The sequence below is a fragment of the Cynara cardunculus genome (genome assembly GCF_001531365.2).
Source record: "Cynara cardunculus var. scolymus isolate 2C chromosome LG 5, CcrdV1, whole genome shotgun sequence".
NCBI lineage: Eukaryota > Viridiplantae > Streptophyta > Magnoliopsida > Asterales > Asteraceae > Cynara > Cynara cardunculus.
The window spans coordinates 16,448,722-16,475,798 of record NC_037532.1 but is presented as its reverse complement, the minus strand read 5'-3'; the positions used below and the strand labels follow the sequence as shown (position 1 = coordinate 16,475,798).

Genomic DNA, 27,077 nt, shown 5'->3' with positions numbered 1-27,077 from the left:
TCTCCTTGATATGCCACCCTTATTTCTTCTTCAAAATCTATGAACTAGTTCGGATGAAGGACCGCAGTCACAACCATCTTATCGAATCCTCATTCATAGTTTTATCCATAAAAACCTTTCAAACTAGGAACAATCTTGTCTTTCAAAGATTTTCCAAAACATCAAGTTTCCTTTAAATCCTCAAAACAGGATATCATTTCCAAAACTGTTTTAAAGAAGCAAACTCTTCTTTATCTTTCCCATAATAACAATAACACCTTAAAACTATCAAAATAGTTTTAACATCTTTTCTTCAAAACCAACATCAAAACTCATAGCATATAGTCAACAATAGTTATAAAACTCACAGTTTATAACCAACGGTAGTTTAAAAACTCACAGTTTATACTCAACGGTAGTTTAAAACTCACCTTAACAAATCACAGGTTCTGAAGATAAAAAGCACACAGCAACTCACAATCTTTTCAAACAACTTTGAACAACAGATTCTTCAAGAACAHTTTTCRCCGCCACAAAACTTTCTTCAAATGAAATGATAAGATAAAATCTTATCTTTCTATTTCTTTAAATACTCCCACCAAGGCGGTGAAGATTATTTTAACTATAAAACTCATAGGCGGTGAAAGCTTCTTCCAATAGAAATAATCTTGGGCGATGGATAAATCATTATAAAATTCATGATTTCTTAACCATGAAGATATAATAATTTCACCCGAATACAATAAACACCACCTCATGTATGYTTCATACCACATGCATACATGTATAAATCATATATGTCATGYCATCTTTTCACGTATATGCATGCACAATATCATGTTCATATATATGGTTCATGCATTTCTACTTAGATATGCATATTTCACGTAATTCACATAATAAACATGTATAAATTACCTCAACTCAGGTTGTCTCAAACCTGGTTATAACAATTTGTAAAGAAGAAAGATGGCCCAATACGAATGTGCATTGATTATCGCGAGCTTAACAAGCTCACGATCAAGAATAGATACCCATTACCAAGACTTATTTTACCAGCTACAAGGAGCTAGCCACTTCTCGAAGATTGATTTAAGATCAGGTTACCACCAGTTGAAAGTCAGAGAAGAATATGTGCCAAAAACTGCTGTTAGAACTCTATATGGTCATTACAAGTTTATAGTAATGCCCTTTTGACTGACAAATACTCCAGCAGCATTCATGGACCTGATGAATAAGGTATGTAGATCGTATCTGGACAAGTTTTTCATCGTCTTTATTGATGACATTCGTATTTATTCGAAAAGCAAAAAAGAGCATGGAAAACATTTAAGAACTATTTTGGAACTACTGATGAGAGAGAAGTTGTATGTCAAATTTTTAAAATGTGAATTCTGGTTATGAGAAGTGCAGTTTCTTGATCATGTGGTCAACTTGGAAGGAATTTAGGTGGATCCGGCAAAGATAGAGGCGGTCATGGATTGGGAGTCGCCAAAATCTGCATCCGAAATCCAAAATTTTTTGAGTCTAGCATGCTATTAACAAAGGTTTATCAAGGATTTCTCCAAAATAGCAACGCCTATGACCAATTTGATGAAGTAGTCTATTAAGTTTGCTTGGGGAGAAAAACAAGAATAACTTTTCCGAACTCTCAAGACCAAATTGAGTAGCGCGCCAGTCCTTGCCTTACCGGAAGGAACATAAGACTTTATTGCTTATAGCAACGCCTCTAAGATGAGTCTGGGTTGTGTACTGATGCAACGAGGCAAGGTTATCGCTTATGCATCACGACAATTAAAGGAACACGAGAAGAAGTAGCCAGCCCATGATATAGAGTTAGTTGCAGGTAGTATTCGCACTGAAGATTTGAAGACACTATTTATATGGTACAAAGTGTATGATATATTAGGATCATAAGAGCCTGAAGTATCTTTTTGATCAGAAGGAACTTAATAAGAGGCAGAGGAGATGGATGGAACTCCTAAAGGATTACGATTGTGAAATCCATTACCATCCCGACAAAGCAAACGTAGTGGCCGATGCTTTAAGTAGAAAGGCAAGGTTCGAGCCTATTTGAGTGCGGGCCATGTGGATGAGTATAAAGGTAGATATGGTAGATCAAATCTGGGATGCTCAAAAGGAAGCCTTGATTTAAGCAAATATCAAGAAGGAGAGGATGGTTGGTCAAATCAAGTCTCTGACAATCAGATGGGATTCACAAATTTGGAGATCGAGTGTGGATTTCTAACTTAGGTGATTTGAGAGGCAAAGTACTAGATGAGGCACATAGAGCTAAGTACACTATGCACCCAGGTAGCAATAAAATGTATAAGAATTTCAAGGAGAGCTATTGGTGGTCGGGTATGAAGAAGTCAGTAGTTGGGTATGTGGAGAAGTGTTTGACTTGCCTACAAGTGAAAACAGAACAACAGAAACCATCAGGAATGTTACAACAAATGGAAATACCAGTGTGGAAGTGGTATATGATAACAATGGACTTTGTTACCAAGCTACCAAAGACGATAAAAGGACATGATGCAATTTGGGTGATTGTTGATCAATTGACGAAGTCTACTCACTTCCTACCGATCAGCGAAAAATATACACTAGAGAAGTTAGCTCAACTCTATGTCAATGAGATTGTGTCAAGGCATGGTGTGTCGAAACCAATTGTCTCAAACAGAGATGCCAGATTCACATTGAGATTTTGGTCAAGCTTCCAACAAGAGATGGGGACTCAGCTGAATTTAAGCACCGCCTACCACCCATAAATCGGTGGTCAAAGTGAAAGGACGATACAAACACTTGAAGATATGTTAAGGGCGTGCACTATCGATTTTGGGGGTAATTAGGACAACCACTTACCATTAATAAAGTTTGCATACAACAATAGTTATCATTCGAGCATTAAGGCAGCACCTTTCGAAGCCCTATACGGTCAAAAGTGTAGAACACATATGTGTTGGGCGGACATTGGAGAAAGACAGTTGGCTGAGCCGGAGTTAGTTCAACGGACGTCGGATAAAATAGCGCAAATCCGAGAACGGTTGAGGATCGCACAAGACAGACAGAAAAGCTATACGGATAAAAGGCGTAGGCCTCTAGAATTTCAAGTTGGGGACCAAGTGATGCTAAAAATATCACTCTGGTAGGGAATAGTTCGCTTTGGTAAACGTGGAAAGCTAAGTCCAAGATTTGTTGGACCATTCAAGATTATAGGAAGGGTAGGGGCGGTGGCATATCGTTTGAAGCTGCCAGAAGAATTACAAGGGATTCATGACACATTCCGCGTGTCAAATTTGAGGAAATGCTTAGGTGACGAATCAGCGACTTTGGCACTAAAAGATGTGAAGATCAATCAAAAATTGGGTTATGTTGAGGAACCAATTCAAGTCTTGGATAGAAAAACAAAGAGGTTACGGAACAAGACTATTCCATTGGTCCTTGTAAAGTGGAAATTTTACAAGGGGTAAGAGATGACGTGGGAATTGGAGATGGAGATGAGAGCCAAGTACCGCATCTATTCAACGATGAGTAATTTCGGGGACGAAATCTTATTTTAGGAAGGGAGAGTTGTAACACTATAAAATTTGAGGCTTTTTGTAATAGAAGTTTTTTTTAATGAATGACTAGATATATGAAGTAATTTAAAATATATTCTTCTAAAGGCTCATGCTTTCAAAGGAAATAATTCGTTACTGCAAATAAATAGTTTTATAAATGTTAATTTTTTATCAAATTCAAATTTCTGTATATAAATTAGGAAGGAAGGCAATTATGGTTATATTTAGGGAAAGTGATTGATTGCCTTTCCACTATGATGAGATTCAAAGGATTAAGAGAATATATATATATATATATATATATATATATATATATATATTCCCTCATTCAGCCTCACGAGATTATAAACACTAAGAAAAAAAAGGAGAGAAACAGAGAGGAAGTAAGATTCTGCGAGAAGATGAGTATAGAAGAGAAAAGAGATAAAGACGGCGCTCGAATCGGGAACCGGTTTCAACAACGTTAAAGTGAAGAAATCCCTATAACTCTTTAATTGATGTTACGTCGGTGATCTTGATTTATATCAATGTTTATTGAGCCGATTTGTTAATCAAATAATAGATTTAAGAAGATCATTCGATACAAATCGGAACATGTAAGAAATAGATATGTTGATACTTTTATATAAATCTCAATGGATTAACCGGGAGGATACAGTTGGGTGGATTGAGCAAAAAGGGAAGAGAAACATGGGGGCCATGGTGCCAAATCATGTACAACTTTTTGCTGCGAGGTAAAACACCGTATATAGTTCGAGTCATGGTAACCATGACCAAACTACAAAGAATGGCTTCCATGCATATATATATATATATATATGTGTGTGTGTGTGTGGGGGGAGTGGTGGGGGTCTGTGCATGACCTTCATAGATATATTATGATGAAAAGAATAGAAAAAGTGACATGGGAGTCACTTGTGCAGGTGATTGCATCAATATGTATATATATATATATATATATAAATATATGTGTGTGTGTGTATGTGTGTGTGTGTATATGTGGATAATAATTATTCTTAATAATAAGTATTTCACATGGAGATAAATGTTTAGACTTCTTGACGTCAAAAGAATCAAATAGAAGCTAAATTAAAATTTAGGAGATTGTTTAATATGTAAAAATATTATGGGGTACTCAAAATTATTACAGTATGTGTAGGGTTGGAAGTTATCAAGTAAAGGATAAACCTATATTAAGTCAAGGTGAGTCTTCATAAGACTTTAACTAGGATGCATACTTATGTACAAATTATTTGAGCATTACGTTATTTTTTTATGTACATGTGGGTTTATTACATGTATATGAATTATTATTGTGGATTGCATGCTATTTGTTTACATGTTTTTAAACATTAATTAGCATGTTATAAATGGGTCAATATTTTTGTCGAGTATGGGAAGGGGTCAAAAGTCATAAGGGACGGCACATCCTAGGGATGGGTGACGGGACAAGGGGATAGCCGTGTAACCCGCGGAAGTACCGATGACGGTCAGACCTTAACCCGACGGGAAATTAAGAGATCTCATTATTATTTAAAAAGGGTTCGAAACAAATGTGCATATTATTTTATTTGGGGTATTGGTTGTTTTATGCATGATGAGATATGTATAATTGTGCACAAAAACCATGAACTCACTGAGCTTTATAAAGCTGACTATTAGTATGCATCTCCGGAGCTGGAAGTTCAAGAACGGACAAGGGCAAAGGTTCTACATAGGAAATAGAACTATTATTCAAGTTATGATTTATAAAATCCTTAATATTTTAATTGAATTTATATGTAATGTAACTCAGTATGGGATGGGTTAGTTTTGAGATATTGATTACGATTAAATTACCGTAAGACTTACGCTGTAATAAGGCTTTATTAGCTGTTCGGTTTTGGATTTTAATATTTTATTATGTGGCACCTTGTATTTGAAATGAGAGTGTTACACTTTGTGTGTAGAAGAACAAGACAAAAACCAATCTTGTTCAACAAGATTTATTTGATCACTAATACTGGAATGACGCTGAAAGGCTCATCAGTGTTCACTGAATCTTGAGTAGATTTTCATACTTGTGTAGATGAGCTTGTTATTACTGAAAAACCGTATCAGATCATGAACTTGTTTGTCTTTATCTTCAACTTCTATCTTCGATATCACTCAAGGTTCTGTGGTGTGAGTTTTGTCTTTCTGAAGGATACTTGTCTCTAAAGGAATTACGATACATGTTTAGTGATCACTGAACAAACTCAGTGATGATCGTTGAACCTGAATACATAGATAGTGCACTTCATAAGGTAAAAATGATCATCATCAAATCACTGAGAAAGAGGATCAACCATGGTGGTATTAGTCGTCGATACCATACCTGTAGAAGTAGAAGGATGGGTCATTGGGGTATGTGCCTTTGCTGGACGTCGAACAGGGGGTGTGGTAGAAGGTAAGGAGGCCAAAAAGAGTAGAAACATGTTTTCCCAGCATCTTTTTACGTGTCGACCTAGGTTGGACCTTTGTTGGGGGTGATCTCTCAGGTGCAGTGTGGACCAACAACGTACTCAACATGTCAACCCCACCACTATATAATGAGCCTGATAGGCACAACATACCGCTATATGGAGGCTGGAACAAACCGAATGTTGAGCCCGTAGAAACTGTGAAACCAGAGGTCATCAGATGGACTATGTCAAACGCTAACCTCGTACTAATTAAATCTCCAGCTAACGACTGGAAGGGGCTGAACATTGACCCCGTATCACCCGATATTCCCTGAAATATAAGATTGATCATTTTCAGTAAATTTTCACAAGAACAAAAACAATTAAACAAAGAGTACTAATAACTTATAGCCTGCATGTAGGAGGCCAGTGTGATGTATGATGTCCCCGACATACCAAAGCTCGCCGCCTGGGGTACATACAACGGTGCCCTGATGTTCCCTTCAAATTGATATTGGTCATTATAAAATTTTAAAAATGAATAACGACATAAAAACTATAATCATTATCTTATAAGTAGTCGTAACTTACATGCTACAGGAAGTGGGACGGTGTAGAGTCGAACATCATAGATCCAAACATCGTAGATCCTGACCCATGCAAAAAGTCGGACAGCTAGCCACCCGGCGTCTAATAGAAGTATGCAAAGGTTCATCAATAGAAAAATTAAAACACCGTAAAAGATAAATTAAGTTAAACACTTACCTAAAAACCCATGAACCGCCTACAAATCTCCTCCACATATCTCAGGCGTCTATCCAAGTCCTCACGCTCAGGTTTGTGGCTGTAACACCACCAAACACCACATTTGCATATAACACATATTTCATTACATAGAAATATAGTTTACATTACAAGGTCCCACTAGTACAAGGATTCCTATATGTACAAAATCTATATATGAAAATTTCCAAAACAAATCATGTACTTAATACATGTAATACAACATGTATCTTTAAAATAAACAATCTTAAGTAGATCTTCGAAAGCAGATAACAGGTTAGGAAAATAATCACATTTTCCTTTTCCCTTTAATATCCTTGGACCCTGCCATTCCTGCATTGCATATTTTTAAAACAGAAAATGAGGGTTAGACCATAAGGGTCTAGTGAGTAAATCCCTTCCTTGCAAATGCAGGGTGATGAACACCAAAATATAATAAAGTATATTTGCTCAGAAATATTTGCAATACCATCAACTAACGCAGTCCTCAGTGACATGTATAAAAGGATAAACTTAAGAACCTCAGTTCTATTAATAAAATACATTTGCTTAATGATCCAACGTTCCCAATATGAAACAAATATTGTAACCAAAGATTCTTTGAATCATTAGACCATTCCTTTGTAAATATTTAACGGAAAGATTTAAGGCAATAATTGCCCTTTATGACAAACCATTTTTCCATTCTCAATAACATCTAAATTATTGTTTCCAATAGGAATAATATCTCTAATTCATCAGGTCACAAAGAAATGATGATTCAAAGTTATTAAATCCAATTAGTAACAATAATAAGAGTTATAAAATTATCCACATATGACAATGCTTCCCTTATTCCAAGTACACCTCTCTTTGATATGTCACCCTTATTCCTTCATCAAAACAGGACTACTTATCAGAACAGACAAAAGTCACCAGGTCTGAAAGTACCCATTCCCAGTTCCAAGCTAGAACAGACAAAAGTCACCGTGTCTGGGGGAACTACCACTTAAAACAAGTTTCGTATCAAAACATACTTACGTCACCACGCTTGGTAGAAACAGTTTTACAAAATCCACTTCCATACCAAAACAGACTTACGTCACCACGTTTGGTAAGAAGGTTTCCCAAAGTATAGTTTCATACCAAAACAGACTTACGTCACCACGCTTGGTAGAAACAATTTTACAAAATCCACTTCCATACCAAAACAGACTTACGTCACCACGCTTGGTAGGAACATATCTTTTTATTTAAAAAGATATAAAATACCCCTTTTATAAATTCATAATTAAACCCAATAATAGACATTTTTAAATTATATAAATGTATAAAATATTCAATATTTGAAAATTATCAAATATAGGTCATCCGGATAAGTTATCCGGATATATAATCCAGACAACACTATCTCTTTTTGCCCGATATACTAATCCGGACAACACTTGGTGGATTTAAGACTAAATCGCATGACTCATGTCCGGTTTAAGACAATCCGGACAACACATGATCGGTTTAAGACTAAACCGCTCAATACGTGATCGGTTTATAACTAATCCGCACGACCCTTAGGCTATTTAAGGCTTAAACCGCACAATGCTTGGTCGTATTCATACTTCTCCGTTCAAAACCTTTGTCCGGTTTACATAGTTCAAATTCTCACAAACACACTAAATCGCACAACACTTAAGCGATTTATAAATAAATCGGTCACCTCCTATCCGGTTTAAGAGTAATCTGGACAAGCTTTGTCCGATTTATACTCAGTCCGATCAACCCTTGTCCGATTAAACCCAAATGGCACAAAACCAGTTTTAAGAATAATACACAATTCTTTCTATAGTAATAATCAAAGCTTTTAAAAGAGTATTTTTAGAAATCACTCACCTTATGAGAATTCACAGTTTTGAAGAAGATTGCAAAACTTCTTTGAATATCCGGACAACTCTTCTTAAATTACTTTCAAGATTTTGAAAATGGCAAGAGGATCAATTGAAGTCTTAACTCACATATATACCCTTCCAAAAGTGAAAGGCGGTTACTACACCCTACGGGCATGCATACTTCCCAAAAACCCAACCATGCATGCATAATTAAAGATCCCTCTCCCATGCATGTATATAAAGATCCATGCACACATATGCACATTAATATTATGCACACACACACACATATATACATGCATATATCCACATATTATGCATATATCCTATGCACAAAATACATATACTCACATATTAAATTTACGTAAGCATGTACTCATGAAATCAATTAATTCACATAATAAATACCTTGAGTGATAACCAGAATCCGATTATCACAGTGTCTCTCCTTGTAGCCATAGAAATTTGTCTGGACCTGGGTCAACTGCTCGTATTTCTATGCATATGGGTCGGGATGTGGCATCTGGTGCTGGTAGGAAGGGGGGCTCATATCCCTGGTTATGCTAGATCATCCAAGGGCCTAAGACATCATCACTGTGTGATGAGGATCCAGGTGAGGAGGGGGAATCTTGTGCGACTTGAGGCCATCGGGGCCTCTTCGACGTTCGCCTGCCCTCCTCGCTCTCAAAGTATAGTTGGTTCTCCCTATACCAAAAATGTTGCTCCTCAAAAGCTTCCACTACAAGGTGGTCGCGTGGGTGCCTTCCCACCTAGTATATTGAAAACATATCATTAGCATAGCAAATATGTAACTATTCAAAGATAGAGACTAAGCTGTAAGTAATCTAGTTATAGGGACCAAATCTATAACTAGTTAAGTCTAGGGACCTAATCTATAATTATGGAAAGTACAAGGACCAAATGTGTAAATATGGAAAGTATAGGGACCTAATCTATAAATATGAAAAATACTATAAAATCATTGTATGAAGTAGGGATTAAACAATGAGTTATAGATCTAATAATAACCTAACAGATACACATTTACAGAAATACGAAAAAAAGTCAAATCTGGACCAGACTAAGAACAGGTCTGTAATTGCGAACCTGGATCACGCAATTGCGGACTTGTTCTTGGGTCATCCAGGAAAAAAAAAATGCGACTTCTTTGTTCGTTAGATCTCGTCTCATAAAGAAATCACTAAACTAACACATGCATTCAAACCATAAAATCATATGGCAGAAAGCAAGAAAACATATACAACTTCAAACTACAAAAATCAAACAACAACAAAAACTAAAAAAATGTTTTATGTTGACAAATGGTTACGAAAAACTTACTTCACAAGCCATTGACAAGGGTGGCGAAGTTACTGACATGGAAAGTAGGTTTGCAGGAAGAGTCACGTGCACGTGCGTTTTTTTGCGGAGACAATTTTTTTGGTAAAGATTTTCGTCCCCCACAAAGTATTATTATATATAGAGAAAGTGAAGAAGATCAACGGCTTCATAATTGCGTATGGGGGGTGTGGGTCAATTTTTTTACAAAATCGCATCTTTCCAAGAAAATGTATTAGGGTTTCACCCCAGCTCGATCTGTGGTAGGTCCGCAACACGGGGTAGAAATTTTAAATTTTCTAACTTTTCAGACTAGGGTTTCACCCCAGATCGACATGTTATAGGTCCGCAATATGGCAGGTTCGCAAATTGTAAATTTTCAAACTTTAGAGGCCATGTTCGCAATTGTAGACCTAGGATATTGCGGACAGGGGCCAAAAGTGTAATTTTTGTCTTTTAGCTAGGTCAACAATTGCGAACCTAGTATAGTACGGACCTATGGCTATTCTTGTAAAACTTGGGAGGACATGGCTAATAAGTTAAACTACTTTTAATTAATTTCCTAGAATATGTTGTTTCAATTTTCCCCTTTACATTGTAATCAGACTTCACATCATCAATACACAATTGAAGCGTTCGACTCCATCATCCTTGCCTTCATTTTTGTCTTATTTATCAAAATCAATCATTCAATACATCGTATTTCAATCTTAATTTGGTGGGATATATGTCGTACTTCAATATTACCCAAGTTAAACCCTACTGTCATTTTAATGATTCATAACATATATCTATCTACTTTAAACAAACTTAAATATATCTCACCCAAAATGCATCATCCTCTTAAGAATTTACTTTTGGAACAGTCGTTGATGGCAGGAACCAAAATATTACGAAGATGAAAACTCTTGAGCGTATTTTGGAATTTAAAAAAAAAACACTTTGGGGACTAAATCTAAACAAACTTAAAACTACATAGGCTAAATCATTAATTTACTCTTAAATAAATTATTTTACTAGGATCTTATGTGTAGGGAGAAAGTGTCATTACCTACAAAAGTTTATTATACTTGTTTTGGTGTTGGGCTTCAAAAATTATTATTTGAAGGAAGCTTAACATACAAACTCATATTTTGTATTGAATTCTTATTCTTTTAACTCATACTCAACTTAGCTCATCAGTTTGAGAAGAAAGATTCATAGTAAGCATGGAAGCAGGGTGAGGATGGGGCGGTTTTTATAATCCCCGACCCCAGTTTGTAGTAACATCCCCCGGCCCCAGTCCCCGATGGGTATGGAGATTAACATCACATCCCGGTCAAACCTCTATCAATCTCCGGTCAAACCCCGATCAAACCCCATATATAATATACTTTAATTTGATTCTCCGGGGATCCCGGCCCCGGTTTGAGTAACATCCCCCGGCACCGTTCCCGTCCCCGGTTTGAGTCTATCGGGGATCCCCGGCCCCGGGACACATTTTAGCGAGGAATCCTCGTTCGGGTCGGGACAAATCACCATCCCTAATTCATAGGATACAAGTTTTGTAATTTTTGTTTTCTCAAATTGAAGTTTGTAAACTTTGCTTTTTATTTGATTGAATTTTACATGAGTTTGTAAAAAAGCTTTTTGTATGGATATTCAAGGTCGTTCTTGAGGGAGGCGGACCAGACACGTACCCAGGGTCCACAAGAAATAAGAATCCAATATTTGTAGTATGTAGTAGTAGTTCAAAAAAATTAGTAAGTAAAAGAAACTTGATTATTTTAATATGTAATTGGTCAAAAATGTATTAATTAATTATATCGGAGAAGCAAATTGATATAAAGTTAAATGATCATTCGTTTTATGGTATTACTTATTGATTCTTTAAGTTTTTTATCTTTTTTTAATCGTGGGTGTTCAGGTAGCTTGTGCATACCTCGACTAATCTCATTGGGCTTTAGAGGAAAACCAGTAAAATCTCAATGGCTTTATCCTTTAAACTCACGATTCTGGTTAGTTAATTGCTATATACTTTTGTTGGCAATTCTTATCTATTTCTTCTTTTATTGTTTATTTATATTTACCTTTCTTTGTCTTTTTATACTATTTGTTTATGTACTTTGCGTAAGTGCTTATGTTGGTTAATTATGTGTAATTTTGCTTCTATAACATCCCAAATTTCGAAAAAGAACGATTAAATTAAAACTCTTCTTAAACACTCCAAATTAAATCTCAAATAGGATTTTTGAGTTACTTACCAATTCAAAGATTTACAACTTCCATATTAAACCTTATACCTAAACCAGGATGGGAACGATTACTATAAATCGATGCATAAGTTGGTAACTCAAAAATGCAAAATACATCCCAAATAGATAAGTCTTTTGTGCCTCTAACTAGCAACTCTTACAAGTGTCGCTAGAACTGCTCCCATAAGGACTTGATGCACACGTCAACAAGAAAAATGTGAAGCTTAAAAGCCTAGTGAGTTCAAATAATTTTCATTTCAAATATATGATGGAGTGCTCTGTAAATAACGATTTTTCGCAATGAAAACGTAATTACAATGAAAGCAACATCTTTCCAAAACCCACCATTTTCGTGATAGAAATCCAGTAATCAAAACATCCATTTTCAAGATAAAAACCAAACATCCAAACCCATCCAAAATGTGGATAAAACTCAATATCCAAGTACATAAAACAATGGATAGGACTCAATATCCAAAACACCAAAAACATTGAAAACTCTATATCTGAAATATATCTTTCGGCGACGGGGGCCAATTCCATTGTATGTGGTGGAAACACAAAAGTAAGTCATGTCTCAATGTTACTGATTTCACTTAAGGTTAAAGGGCTCCGTATACGACTTTGCTAAGTACCACTGCAAGACCCTAGTTCTGTATATGGCTCCAACTAGTACCACCACAAGTTGTAAGGCAACCTTGATTCCTACTCGTCCTCTAGATGAGTCTCACTCAGAAAAGTCAACGGTATCGTTCATGACTCCAACAAGTATCACAAGAAGACTCAAGCTTTGTATACGACTAAAACAAGTACCTCCGCAAGCTTCTCAAACGTATTCGTGACACTAGAAATTATAGTAACAACATAAAAACTTCTCCTTTAAATAACAAAGATCAACCCGTTGGTCTCGGAGTCCGACTCTATACAAGCTCACCTCTCCATACCAAATGATATCGACAACTCATAGGTCCAGGTTCGACTCTACATGAGTCTACTGCCAGAATACCCAAAATGATACCAAACAACTCATATGTCTATGGATCAAATGCAAAGCAAACTGTTATATATATTAGCGGCGGGATGGGTTGAGCTTGGCTAATCCAATTTCAAATCTTAATTGGCGGTTCAACAGGTTGGCAGTTTAGCGGGTTGCGTTGGGTTGGGCAGGTTGAACGGCTTCACAGTTTTTGTACACTCCTAATTAGAGTCTCGTTTGCATGACTCAATATTTGATTGATAAATAACTCATGTAATCCCAATAAATATACAATTCAACATTCAAATATCGTCATTGAATAATTTAAGTTCGGCAAAATCCCAAAAGCTCATTCGAACCAATATCAACATGACAAACCAACAACTTATTTGACTACTTAATTAAAAGTTAAGCTAAGCCAATAAAATACATTTACCCAATATGCAGTCTCTAAATGATTTATAAAAATCAATGACACCAAAGGTGCAATGATGTCCAATACTCAACAAAACCTTCATTTATAGATCAAAACCATGAAATATTCATCAATACATGATTTATCATTTAAGAAATACCTATACTCAATAAATATGTTTTTTTCTCAAAATATTATGCAAGTCATATCAAAGAATGAAATAGGTCAAAAGACCATATGTGTTGTGATAAACCATCAAGAAACAAAATAATAAGATTCAGATTTTCAAAATATCCAACAACCCAAATATAAGCGTTTTCGAAGGATTTATAAAATCAGAAATACCAAAGATGCATAGGGCTGTGCAAAACCCGACTGTACCCGAATTACCCGACCGAAGAAAACCGACCCGAACCGAACAAAATTACCCGAACATAACCGAAGTCCGAATCATTAGACTGCATCGGGTATGGCGGATCGGGTAGGATCTCAAGATCCTCCCCCCGAACCCGCCCGAAACCCGAAGAACACAAAGGGGTTTATTTTGAAATTTTCCCTTCTACGGATTTTCGACTTTACCTTGCGAGTTGCGCCCTTGCCTCTCTCACTCTCTGCCTCTCTCCGTCTCCGGTCTCTCGACTCTCTGGCTGAAGCCCTGACTGCCTTAGACCTTAGTGCCTCTCTCGGTCATCGGAAACTAAAATTGACAAGTTTCCAAGCAGCAAGCTGCAACTCTGCAACTGCCTAACAAAAACAGCAAGCAAGTAAGCAACTAAAGCAAGCATTTAGCATTGTTATGTAAGGCTGTAAGCACTAGAAGGTAAGCAAACTAATGGTCTATGATTGTTGTGTAAGGTTCTAAGCAAGCAGGTACGTTCGATTGTTAGCACAAAATCGAACCCGACCGAACCCGAACTGCCCCCAAACCCGAATACCATAATTCGGGGTACAATATTTTAATCCGATACCCGATCGGGTTTCTTCTTTTACTATCCGATCCAACCCGTGCTCACCCCTAAGATGCAATTTCATCAAACAATCAATAACATCTGATAAATCTTAATAGAACACTTGAAGACTCCAAAATGGGCATTTTAAACATGTACGTAGTTTTCACAAGATAACTTGAAATTCACCTAAGTTAAACCTAGTTTCCAAACTCAATTTTAGCTTTCAAAAATGAAGATTTGAGATCCACAAACAAATATATCCAAGAATCTCATCAAGACCACAATCTAAGTCTAGAAATGTACTACATATTGATACAAGCATCAAATGTACGAAGATCCGAAATATAAAGCTCAAAATACTCAAGAAACTTACCTCTCCAAGAACTTGAAACCTTCCACCCAAAACGTTATAATGGGGGTCTTCATCTCCTAGACAAACCTTGATTTCAACCAAACTAAAGAAATCTTGAGACTCCAACCACATATCTCCTATTCATTCTTCCATTAGCCTTCAGAAACCTTCAAAATCACCTCCAAATAGTCCAAAAATCGCTCCCAGGTTAAGGGAAATGACGAGGGTGAGAGATAGTGAGCAAACCCAAAAGAGGCTTATAAGCTCATCAAATGCTTCATGTTACATGCGGGGAAAATGCTTGCGGTTTGAAAAATCTTAACCCAATCCAAACCGTACGGGTTGGTCGGGTTGATACTTTGATACATTAGAATATTCTTCTAACTTGAATATGTTATTTCTCTACTCATAATTTATTTTTTCATCATCAATCATTTGATACAACTTATCCATATTTCTTACATATATCACATTCAGTTAATTTTCTCAATTTACGTATATATGTGTGTACAGTTACTGAACATATATACGAATGAGTTATATAGGGATGTGAATAGATTGAAAAGATATATATATGAAGAGCGCACATGATGGTGTAATTGTCTAATATATATATATATTAATAGAAATTCAACAATCATATTAAATCCAAAAAGTAAAAGGATATCGGGTTCATCGGGTTGGGTTGGGTTCAAATAATAGTAACCCAATATCAACCCAATACCTACGGTTTGAAAATTTTATAACTCGATTAGACATCGAGTTGCTTCGGGTTGAGTTATTTTGCGTTGGGTTGGGTTGCGTTGATCGGATTGGTCGGGTTTTTTAGCACCCCTAGTTATAACTCTGGTCGTGTGGACCCCGGAATGTCCAAAAAATCTTCATTTTTGTTACCTTTTTGACCCTATAACATGCCAAGGCGATTATACACGATAGAACCCCACAAAATTAAAAATATTACATCAAAAATGGCTTGATTAATTAGATTCCACGAAAACATGAGCATTACAGCTTCTATAATTGACATTGTAATATCGTTTCATAGTTATTATTATTTTGTTGTTTGACGATCCTTATATTATTCTCCTTGTTACTTCATCCGCATGAATTATCTTTTTGTATTCAAATAAAATAAATTTCTTGTTATTTATTAAGAAAATTGTTACACTTCCAAACAATTATCAACCATAATAACGGTCCAACTTATCTCTATATTTAGAATTTTAAAACTATCCTTATTGTTCCATACATTATTGACCGCTAATCACCCAAATCTTAAGTACTCTCCTACATATATAAATAAAACAAGAATAAGATGTCAAATTATAACCAAAATTGACTTTTGACTTTCAAAAGTCCTAAAAGTTCAAAATGATTATAAAAACATCAACATGAGATCGAAATGGAAACTCAAGCGGTTTATATTGTTTCAAACAGTGTTACTCCGAACAATTAACACAGTGACACCAAATGAAGTCAATCTATGTATTGAAGGTAAATGTATCATAGGATGTGTTTGATGGTGGAACTGATGGATGATGCTATATATTTAAAATAATATGCAAGACAATGTTAATTTAGAAAACTATTATTGGTTAACTTTGCATCTAGGATGACTCATAAACCAGTTTTATATAAATTATCAGTACTTCTTAAATTCAATTTATGATAACATAAGCAATTTTTTAAGAAATTTCTTCACACTTGGCGGCGATCTTTTTTTACACCTTATTTGAGACCTATAAAATGTGAATGATGTAAATCATTTTGATGCATGTAAGATTAAATTGGTATTTCAAATCGCTAATGATAAACTTGTGAAGGTTTGTGGTTAATTGGTATGTTATGATTTGTGGAATGACTGGATTATGTACTAGATTTCATTTTGATGTGAGAACAAAAAGGCTCTATTATCTTCAATCTTTTAAAAAAGCCGACTAGATGCCCATAAACCAGTCCATAAGTGAATCAAACCCAGGCCCAAATCATAACCGATTAAGGAAATAACAAACTGGACCAGTTAGGCCGTTTATTAAACACTTACTTGGCAAATGTTTAACGCATAAATTTACTCATTGGATGAACATGAAAAGGGCCAAGAATCTTACCAGGTAAGAACAATTAGAAGAATGGAGAGTCCCACCTAGTAAGTGAGGATGGCGACTCTTACCCAGGTAAGCGCTTACCCAGTAAATTGTTGCATTCGATATGTTTTAATATACTAAAATCTTACGCATCAAAATAAATTATAGCGTTGACTCATATTGATAAGCGCTTACCGGGTAAGCATTTGGGTAAACGGGAATCAATCAATTCAAAATTTTCTATGAGCTTCTAACAGGTTTTAGCATGCACTTCCATACACCAGAATGCCACAAAACTCGACAGAAGGTTATGTTGATAACATTTTTGAATTTCAGCCTGTGGATGTTACCGTTATAGCCGTTATTTCTCATCTCTAATCCCACCCATATATCCGGAGGTAGGATCAATAAATTCGGCTTTACTGTGAATTGTAGCTCTGAAAGTAGACGCGCATTATACCCAGAAACAAGTTGAAACGAAGGTTTTGGTTTTTAACAGTCCAATGAAGTTATAACCTCACAGTTGCAATCTATCTGCATAATAATATATGATACGATACGATCATGCAATTCAAAGAACAAACAGATTGCATTGCAGCCTGTTGTTGGTGCTCAGTAGTAGGGCATGTAGCGTGTTGGCCTCCTGAACCTCGGAACCTTCCTGCAGTAGAAGTTTTTGCGAGAGTGAAATGGTTAATCTTCTTTGGAAAAAGAAGAGCTAAAAGTACTGTTTGCGGAAAAAAAATTCCTATTTAGTAGAGATTGAAGCAAGTTAAATATCTTCTGAAACTAACCCATATCCGTAAGGGGAGTAGAAATAAGGAGGTACATATGGCCTCCTAAATCCTCTGTAGCCCATGTAAGGATTGAAACGCCTCCCACGGTACTGCTTCATTCCAGGTACATTCGTTCTTTTAGCCATTACCTGTGTTGTATGAAATGCATATATTGATTACTACGGTTATATGATCAATTTGACCAACAAGTTTGAGCCACCACCCAAAAAATCAGATGATCGTTAGAGAAGGTAAAACGCAATAGCAATTCAAAGCCTCTAGATCCCTTTATTTGGTTTTTTAAGGCTATGTTTGGCAAACTAGATGAATTAACTATTGGCTGATAATCAAAATGACAACTTAAAATGACCTAAAAGAAAAATATACAGGACATTTATGTAAAATATAAGAGGCATAATTGGAAAGGAAAAAACCCAATAAGCTATCTAAAGTAGTTTTCAAAAAGCTAGCTTACAGCTTTTAAAAGATGCCTTCTTCAATAACCTCAAAAAATAAGCTAGCTTATGGTTGCCAACCATGGCCTAAATTAATCTGTATGAATACACACATCATATTGGGTTAACGGATACCGCTGGGCCAATGGCCCTTGGGTAATACACACAAATCCCCGACACCTTGTAATTTACTTGCATTTCTACAAGCACACATTCTATTGGTTCTTTTGTTTATATAGTCCAACATATGTGTCCTCAAGCAGCGTCTCAAGACGCATGATAAGCTTCAGTTCTGGGAAGGCCACTCCAACCTGTCTTGTGCTTTCTGTCAAAACGGGCCTAATTCGCATTCGCATCTTTTCTTTAAGTGCCCGTTTCCTAATCAGGTTTGGAATGGCTTAAAGCCAAAGCTTAACCTCACTGGTGTCCGGGATAACTGGGCTGATATTATTGGTATGTTCCAACAAGCCACCAAAGGAAAGACCGTCTGGTCTATTATTCGAAGGTTAGTGCTAGCTGGGACTGTCTACCACCTGTGGCAGGAAAGGAATAATCGCATCTTCAACAATAAAAGAACGATTACCGATGATGTCCGGTCTAGGCTCCTAAGCCTGACCCTCAAGCCCCCTCCAAATGTTGTCCAGGCTCGGCTTGCTTGGAACCTCCCTTAGCTGTCTGTCTTCTTGTGTTGTTTTTCTGGTCTCGTGAGCTCCTTTGCTCTCTTGTTTTTCTTGATGCGGTCTAGGGTGTGCCTTTTTAGGCCCCTTTTCTTGCTCTTGTGGTTTCCCCCGTTGTTCCCCGGTCTTGGCTCGGCTGGGCCCTTCCCTTGTGGTTGGTTTCTTCCTTCCTCTCCCTCTCTCTCTCTCTCTCTCTCTCTCTTTCTTTTTCTTCTCCCCCCTCTTCCCTTCCTTTCCCCTTGGGGTGCCTTGGTTTTTTCAGGTGGTTGAGGTTTACCTCCCACCCAAGCGCGTTGTCTGGCTTTTAGCCTTTTTTTCTTGATCTGGAGGGGTCTCCCCCCTCTCTATCAAAAAAAAAACATATCTATAAAGCTTTATTGCCTTCACAATTTAAACAAATTCGCATTAGTTACACACCTTGCCAAGGGCAGCTGCTTGACCAAGCAACCAATTACAACCCTAACCTACAATCGCTCGCTCTCTTTCATCCGATAGAGAGTTTTACATAGAAGGCAAATGAGAGAAAGCGCTCGATGAACGATGATTGAAGATTGCAGCATCTTTTTGATAAAGACAGCATCCTAATGAGATCCCAAGAAGTGTGTAACTTTTAACGGAAAGGACAATAATATTTTAGGGAAGTTTCATAGTTATGAGTATCGTTCGGCACCAAATTAAATTTTATGCATCATTCTGTTCTTGCACAACTCTGCATATTTCTTTTTTAATATTTGAAGGTGTTCTCAAGAAATAACATTTATTGTCCTCTCCTTTTTTAATATTACAAGTACTGATAACAGTTGATGGGTGAAGGAGTTGCCATCTGATTTTTGCTACATTTAGGCGATGCAACTAAAGTAGCTTAGTTTTCTGAGAGGCAATCAAGAAGAAAGTTGATTATGTTTGATAGTTATAACTCGGGTCATTATATTTAAATTACTTTTATAAAAGATTATTTGCTGTAACTTTGTTTACATTTACGTGACACCATGGCACTCTACTGATATCACCTTTAAGAAATTAGATGAATTTCATTTTACACAAGATTCATATACACATACATAGCTAAGTTATTATTCCAAAAGTTCATTTATTCTTTTAGCGGAATCCAACGTCATTAATGTTACTCTCACCATCTCTTGTTATCATCAAAAGCTTATTGGTTCAAAAGCATAGGCAGTGTATCAGGTTTCTAAATCTTATATTAACTAGTATGATATGATAAATACAACACCCTGATGCCTAAGTTTGCACTTTTTACAAACCAAAATATTTACATGTAAACACATCTTTTTATCGAATTCACGTTCACCATGATTTGGTGGTGCCAGGGACTGATATCACCTGAGAGCAGTGGTTGTTGAGGTGAGGTTGCTGCGGGAACGGTTGTGGTAGTTGGATATGGTAGATTAATAGAAACTTTATGATACTGGTGATGGCCTGAATAACTATCATTCTTTTTTTTAGTTTCAAGGAAGGGGTACTTAGGTCATTTCCCACGCTCATTTTGAATGGAAAAACATTTACGAACAAAAGTGGTGGTTTGAAAAAAAAAAGCAAGATTGGGTGATCGATCAGTCGAAGAAACAATTTGATGGCCTAAAAACGATGGGTGGCTTCGGATATATTAATCCTATATTGTAATTAAAGATTTCATATTTCAATCAAAATCATTTTTGTGGCATACTATTAACTGGTGTTTAACAATAGTCATATGCTTGAGGTGCCATTCTCTTTTCATTCACTGCAATCCCCTTCACTAATTTCTAGAAGTTGTAATAGATGCAAAACTTCAAACAAACATGTTGTCCCTCTTGGATGATAGCTTTACTCTTACCCTTCTATATCGTTTTGTACTCTTGTTTCATTTGTCTCCTTATATTTTTAATATGTGTGTTTGTCCATGCCCTTCACTAGTTTTTAGATGTTCAAGGTGTACTTATTGCTACCCTCGCATCTAGAAAGGTTCCAAGTGTTACCATCGACGACTACACCGATCATGCAATTCTCCCCTTACTCGATTCTACTTAACAATGAACACACTTGCAACTATTTCAGAGGTTGCAATGTTGGGGTCCCATATCGGTACTTCCTCTTATTGAAACACCCACACTTGACATGAGCCTGATATACAATTATAAAAATAAACAATTGAACCCTCCCAAAGACCCATCTCGTGTTACCTCAAACGCTATTGGCACTAGAGATCTATCAAAAACAATGTTGCTTACACTACTTTATCTCACAAATATTGCTCTCTCATCTTTGCCTTAAACTATTAATCTATTTCTAGAAACGTGCCAGGTGCTTGAGCATCCATGTGTATGCATCATTGTGAAGAAAAGACGATCTCGTCCCTCTGCATAGGTGGATGTTGGTGAGTCAACAATTTAAAACTAATCCATTCGATTCATTTATTGTTTTCAGTTGTCCAACAGAACCATACAAAACCATCTGCCTTGACTTGAGTTCAACTGAATAATCCTATATTAAATCAATTATTTACTACTAGAAGGGTACTCACACAATGTAGCGAGATACATCTGGATTTTAATGTTGCGTTTTATTTCTTTCTTTTTTTGTCTCAGTCGATGTCATAATATGATTTATGTTGTTTTGAGAAAATGATAATGTTTTTATTTTTGAATAAAATATAAATATGAAGAAATAATAAAAAATTGAAGAAAAAAAAATATTGATATTAGTACCAAACAAACTATTTAAAATTTCTCATTATTTTGTGTATTTCTTTAATTCATTTTTTTATTTTTGGTTTAATAATATAATTTTTTATAAAGATAATGATCAAATATTTTGTTAGAAGTCAATGATTATCCTAATTATATTTTAGATTTTTTATATTTAAAATGACATATTTATCCTCTATTCGATTATGTTTATCGGCAGTTAGTTACACGAATTCAAACATGAAGCTTTAATAATTTGTACTTATGCACAATTTACTTGTAATCTGGAATTTTAAGTAATATGCATCAATAATTTCAGAACATTCCCTTAATAAAAAATGACGATATCTATACCATATTATAAAACATTTGACAAAAACTCTTAAAAACCATTTTTTATGCATGAAGTAAACTATGCACAATTACAACTTATTAAAGCTCTATATTTGAATTCGTGTAACTAACTGYRGATAWACATAATCAAATAGAGGATAAACATATCATTTTTAAATATAAAAATTCTAAATATAATTAGGATAATCATCGAGTTTTAACAAAATAAATAATTACTATCTTTATAAGAAAATTATATTATTAACCAAAATATAAATTACTTCGTTATTGAACCTAAATTAAATTATAATAAAAAAAATTGAATTAAAAATTACACAAAAAATGAGGAATTTTAAATAGTTAATTTGATACTTATATCGATATATTTTTGTCAAATTTTTATGATATCTTCAAATTTATATTTTATTAAAAAATAAAAGCATCATCGTTTTTTCAAAATCACATAACACCATATTATAACATCGACTGGGATAAAGAATAAAATGAAATTATTAAAAAATCAAAATGTATCTCGCTGCATTGCGCAAGTACCCTTCTAGTATAGTATAGATAAATTTGTACATTTTATTGTTCATCATACAAACATTCAAATTTTATTATGATAAAAATTAATTAATGACCTATAGCTTCTCCATAGTTTATTTTTTTTTAAATTTTGCATTAAAATCATTTATTTACAAACCAATCATATTTATTTACACTAAAAAGGTTCAAAGCTTTTCATGATTCGATTTGATTTAGAAATATTATAGTCCAGCAAGGGCAGTCTAATTCAAAGTTCTAACCTAAACCAAAATGTCTACACTCCTAGCACCCACAATTTGAGGTTGAGGAGGTAGCCTCAAAGATTTGTTGTCTCCATTAATCTTTAAATGGTCTCAAACACTGCAAGCGTGACATGATTATTTAGTCTTCTAAAAGCATTTACAACGTAAATAAGTTACGTTGGTAATTTTTATGAATGACAATGTGTTCATTAAACACAACTAAGAGGACAACATAGCTGACACGTATGATTTTGAAAAGTTAAGGTCACTAGTCTTTGGGAGACTTGGGTATTCAGGTGCAACCTTCTCGTAAGGATGTTTCTATCTATTAAGATATACATAAACTAGATCTCTTATTCTAGACCCAAAAGGATTATGAAAATCAGAGGAATTTCATACCAAAATCATGCAAGTTTTGCAACCACTTTGAGCCGATATTGGGATATTGTAATTTTGTTGGAAACAATTTAGCCTTATGGTGGATCAAAGAACATGTTCTTACTCAAACACATAGTTTGAATATTGTCACTTGAGATGATCTTTTGTACAAACTACTGAACTAGGAATCATTTATGACAATTGACAAATCAATGAGCTATATAGTGATAACTGATAACCAATAAGCTACATATACACACACACATAAACACATACATATATATATATATATATATAATGGGATATTGTAAAATTGTTGGTAACAATTTAGCCTTATGGTAGATCAAAAAACATGTTCTTACTCAAACACATAGTTTGAATATTGTCACTTGAGATGATCTTTTGTGCGAACTACTAAACTAGGAATCTTTTATGACAACTGACAAATCAATGAGACTATATAGTGAAAACCGATAACCAAAAAGCTACACGTACACACATATATATAGGGTTGGGTTCACGTGAGACCAGCCTGTTTTCGTGAGACCCGTGAGACCACATTTTTACACTTGAAACTTCACAGCAAAAACACTGTGAAGGTTAAAAAAAGTCACCTTCACAGCATTTTGCTGTGAAGTTTCAAGTGTAAAAAGGCGGTCTCACGAAAACAGGCTGGTCTCAAATGATCCCAAGTCTATATATATATAAGAACCAAGTCATCCATGAAAGAACGAATCATATAAAGGCCTATCGTCATCTTGTAGATGATCATGTTGCAGATACAACAATCAATCATACAACTATTAAGCACATTTATATCAAGTTATGAATATCTATTAGCTAACACCATAAGGGAAAACCTACAAAACACTTAGATGAACTCTATTTGCAGCATGTTAGGTATGATCCACATACACACTATTTTGACAATTGTCCATAAAATTTTATAAAATTCGTAACGGTGGTTAGGGTTTCACTATGTTTTCTAACCTTGTACACTTTTTAACTCAAGGTTTTCCCTTGATGATCTTCACTTCAAAGTTCAAACACAAATCTTTACACACACATCATACAAAAATATGTGTCATCTTCCATTGCATCCCTTGCTTATCTTTTGTTATTTCCTGTCCTATGCTGTTAATATCGCGATATATCGTCGATATATCGGCGATATATCGGATATCGCTCCTAGAGAAAATATCGGTCCATAAATATCGGTCAAAATATCGTCCTCGATATTATCGGCGACATTTTCCGATTTTTCCAGATTTTTAGCGATATTTTAATGCAAATATCGGACCGATATATTGATTTTTTAGGGTTTAAATATTGGGCTTTTGTTACTTCATGGGCCTAGTTTTTTGGGCTTGGTAACTTAAATTAGGTCTGAAATTGATCTGCCTCCACAACGGTCTTCTTCTTTCTTTTATATTAGCTCGTTTTTGAACACTTTAGATGATGTGATGTTTTAATTTTGAAACTATATTTCTAAACTCTAATTAATGCATATTATATATATAATTCTAAGAAATATTATGTTAAACACGCTATTTTGGACCGATATATCACCGATATATTGAATATCAGTCCTGACCGATATTTCGTATTCTGACCGATATAACAGCATAGTTCCTATCTGATTGATTTGTATATCTTCATTAAATCTCATACAGCTTTAGTTGTTATAAACCTTCCTTTCAAAGGTGCCTTATGTTAAACCTCCTCGGTAACATAAAGAGCATGTTCACTGTTTACTTCTTGGAGCTACTTGGTCCACTACAAGTTTTTTTATATTATTAGTATAAATAGTAGCTTTATTGTTAGCATAGCATTTATTTATATTGCATCATGTGTGTGTATTGTGTTGTAATCCCCAAAATAAACTTATTAGATCATTTTTAGAAAAACAGTTGAGATTTTCTGTTTAATTTAAAGAAATAGTCCCCCTTAGGTAATATGCGTGTAGTTATCTTGACCATGATGTTCAATAGATCCGCGGTGTTTCTTCGGTGTGAAGCCTAGAAACCTAGTTCTTTTATTTTTCCTCCAAATCCTTCTCTTCCTAAAAATGTCCTCAAATCGGTTTTTTGATTTTTGAGATGACATAGTTGAATAGTTGATGCAATTTCATACTTCTAAAAATTACATACATGTGTAAGGCAATTGAGGTTACATCTATTAACTTCATTTAGTAAAAAAAAAATATATAAACACGATGACAGAACTAGTTCATATGATTTCTGGTACATGTGAACTCTACATCAAGTTCAATAATAGACTAATGTGCTTGATAACAAATCCATGCAGATTGCATTTTAAAGGTAACAAAATTGATGTCAAATTTCTTAGAATGACGTTATTTAGCAATGAAGAGAGTAGCACAAATAATAAGGACGGCAATAGTAAACTCAAAGCAGACAACCAATGTCAAAGAAATTGGATGCCAAGAATGTGGGGATCATTTTCCAATTAAACCTTTTATTCAGTAACACTTGCATTATATGACCAAAGACAAGCAAAAATGAATGATATCATGAAGAAGAAAATAAATAATTGTTTTAATTTGGATGCCATAAATATGTGACCTGGAGCTTCTTCATAAGAGGCAAAAAAGAGGAAATTGTTACCTTCAGTTGTCGCCCATGTAGTTCAGATTCATTAAGGGCAAGAGCCTCTTGAACAGCTTCCACTTCAAGAAACTCCACATAAGCAAAACCCTTAGGTTGGCCAAATTTATCCGTAAGGATAGTGACTCTGTTTACAGTGCCACAAGACTGGAAATGCTGTTGAACTTCTTCAGGGGTGCAAGCATAATCCACCTGCAAAACCCAAATTTAAATTAGATATGAACATGAAATGCATATGGAAGCTAGCACAGTAGATCATGTCATCTGATGAGAGACAGAAGCTCAACATAAACAAGAGATAAGCAATAGGTTAAATAATAACAATGCAAAGTCATTTCTTTGCCTACCATCTACATTTCAACTGCTCCAGTGCTTCCGACAACAATGCATGGCCTTGTTTACCTTTTCAATGTTCTTCTCATTTGAGACTTCAGATTTTTCTGAGTAGGTAAAAGATGACACTAATGGCATCCTATGCCTAGTTGAGAAACTTGCTGATATTGACTTGAGTATTATATACAAAGACATTTGAATGAAGCCTTAGGCAAACATAAGAATGTCAAGAGATGTATGCAACTATGCATATATATGTTATCAACAATTCCGCTCTTTTCTCTTTAAAAATTTTAAAGTGTATAAATGGGATCAAATGCATTTCGTTTAAGCATAGAACTTTACGACCATTACTTCATTAACAAAAATCATTGAATGGAAATATATATATATATACATATGTGTGTGTGTGTGTGTGGTGTCAAAATGAGAGAAATACTTCTATTTTCAAAGATGTAAGCTAACTATGCAAAAATGCATATCCCAACTTGTTCAACACGTAAGTTATTGTACTCATAGGAGGCTAGGTTACAAGTAGTCAAAAATACCAAAAAGCGAAATAGCACAGGTGAATAAACTGTTTCGGATATGCTACTCTGACTGGTTAGAGAAAGACGAGAAAAATTAGTTTAAGTCGCACAAATATATGTAGTGATTGCAAACCCCTCACCACTTCAACTCAGTTCTAGGACTATTTGCAGCATCACCATCCACCTTCAACAACAGCAATGAAGCTCCATCGAGTCACCAAGTTGGCTCGACTATACTCTTCATACAGGATAAATGGATTGCTTTTGGGCATAACTCTGATTGAACTACTTCAGTGATATCCTTTGAAGACCTACATTGTACATCGAACAACCCCTTGTCCTCCTGGGTGTTGAATTGTGTTGTCTTTCCATGTATGTTAACCGCATCTAACGTGAATCCTTCGAATTTGCTTTTCAGATACATTTTTCTTATACTTTTTTCTCAAAATGTTCACTTTCAGACTCTTCTTTTTCTTTTTCCATTTTTCCTCATTCTTTTTTTGTTTTTTTTGTTTTTTTTGTTTTTTTTTTTTT

The 27,077-nt window shown here is 35.2% G+C and overlaps 1 protein-coding gene across 1 annotated transcript in view; it reads right to left on the bottom strand.

Annotated features, from left to right (window-relative positions):
* Positions 1-17,390: 17,390 nt before the first annotated feature.
* The window catches only part of LOC112512241 (polyadenylate-binding protein 2), an 11,993-nt gene continuing 2,306 nt past the window's right edge, over positions 17,391-27,077 (bottom strand). The window contains exons 4-6 of the mRNA XM_025118108.1: positions 25,681-25,872; positions 17,754-17,884; positions 17,391-17,620 (exon numbers count right to left, since the gene is read on the bottom strand). Of these exons, the coding sequence (XP_024973876.1) occupies positions 17,572-17,620; positions 17,754-17,884; positions 25,681-25,872 (372 nt within the window). The 3' untranslated portion in view covers positions 17,391-17,571. The remainder of the gene's footprint in view (positions 17,621-17,753; positions 17,885-25,680; positions 25,873-27,077) is intronic.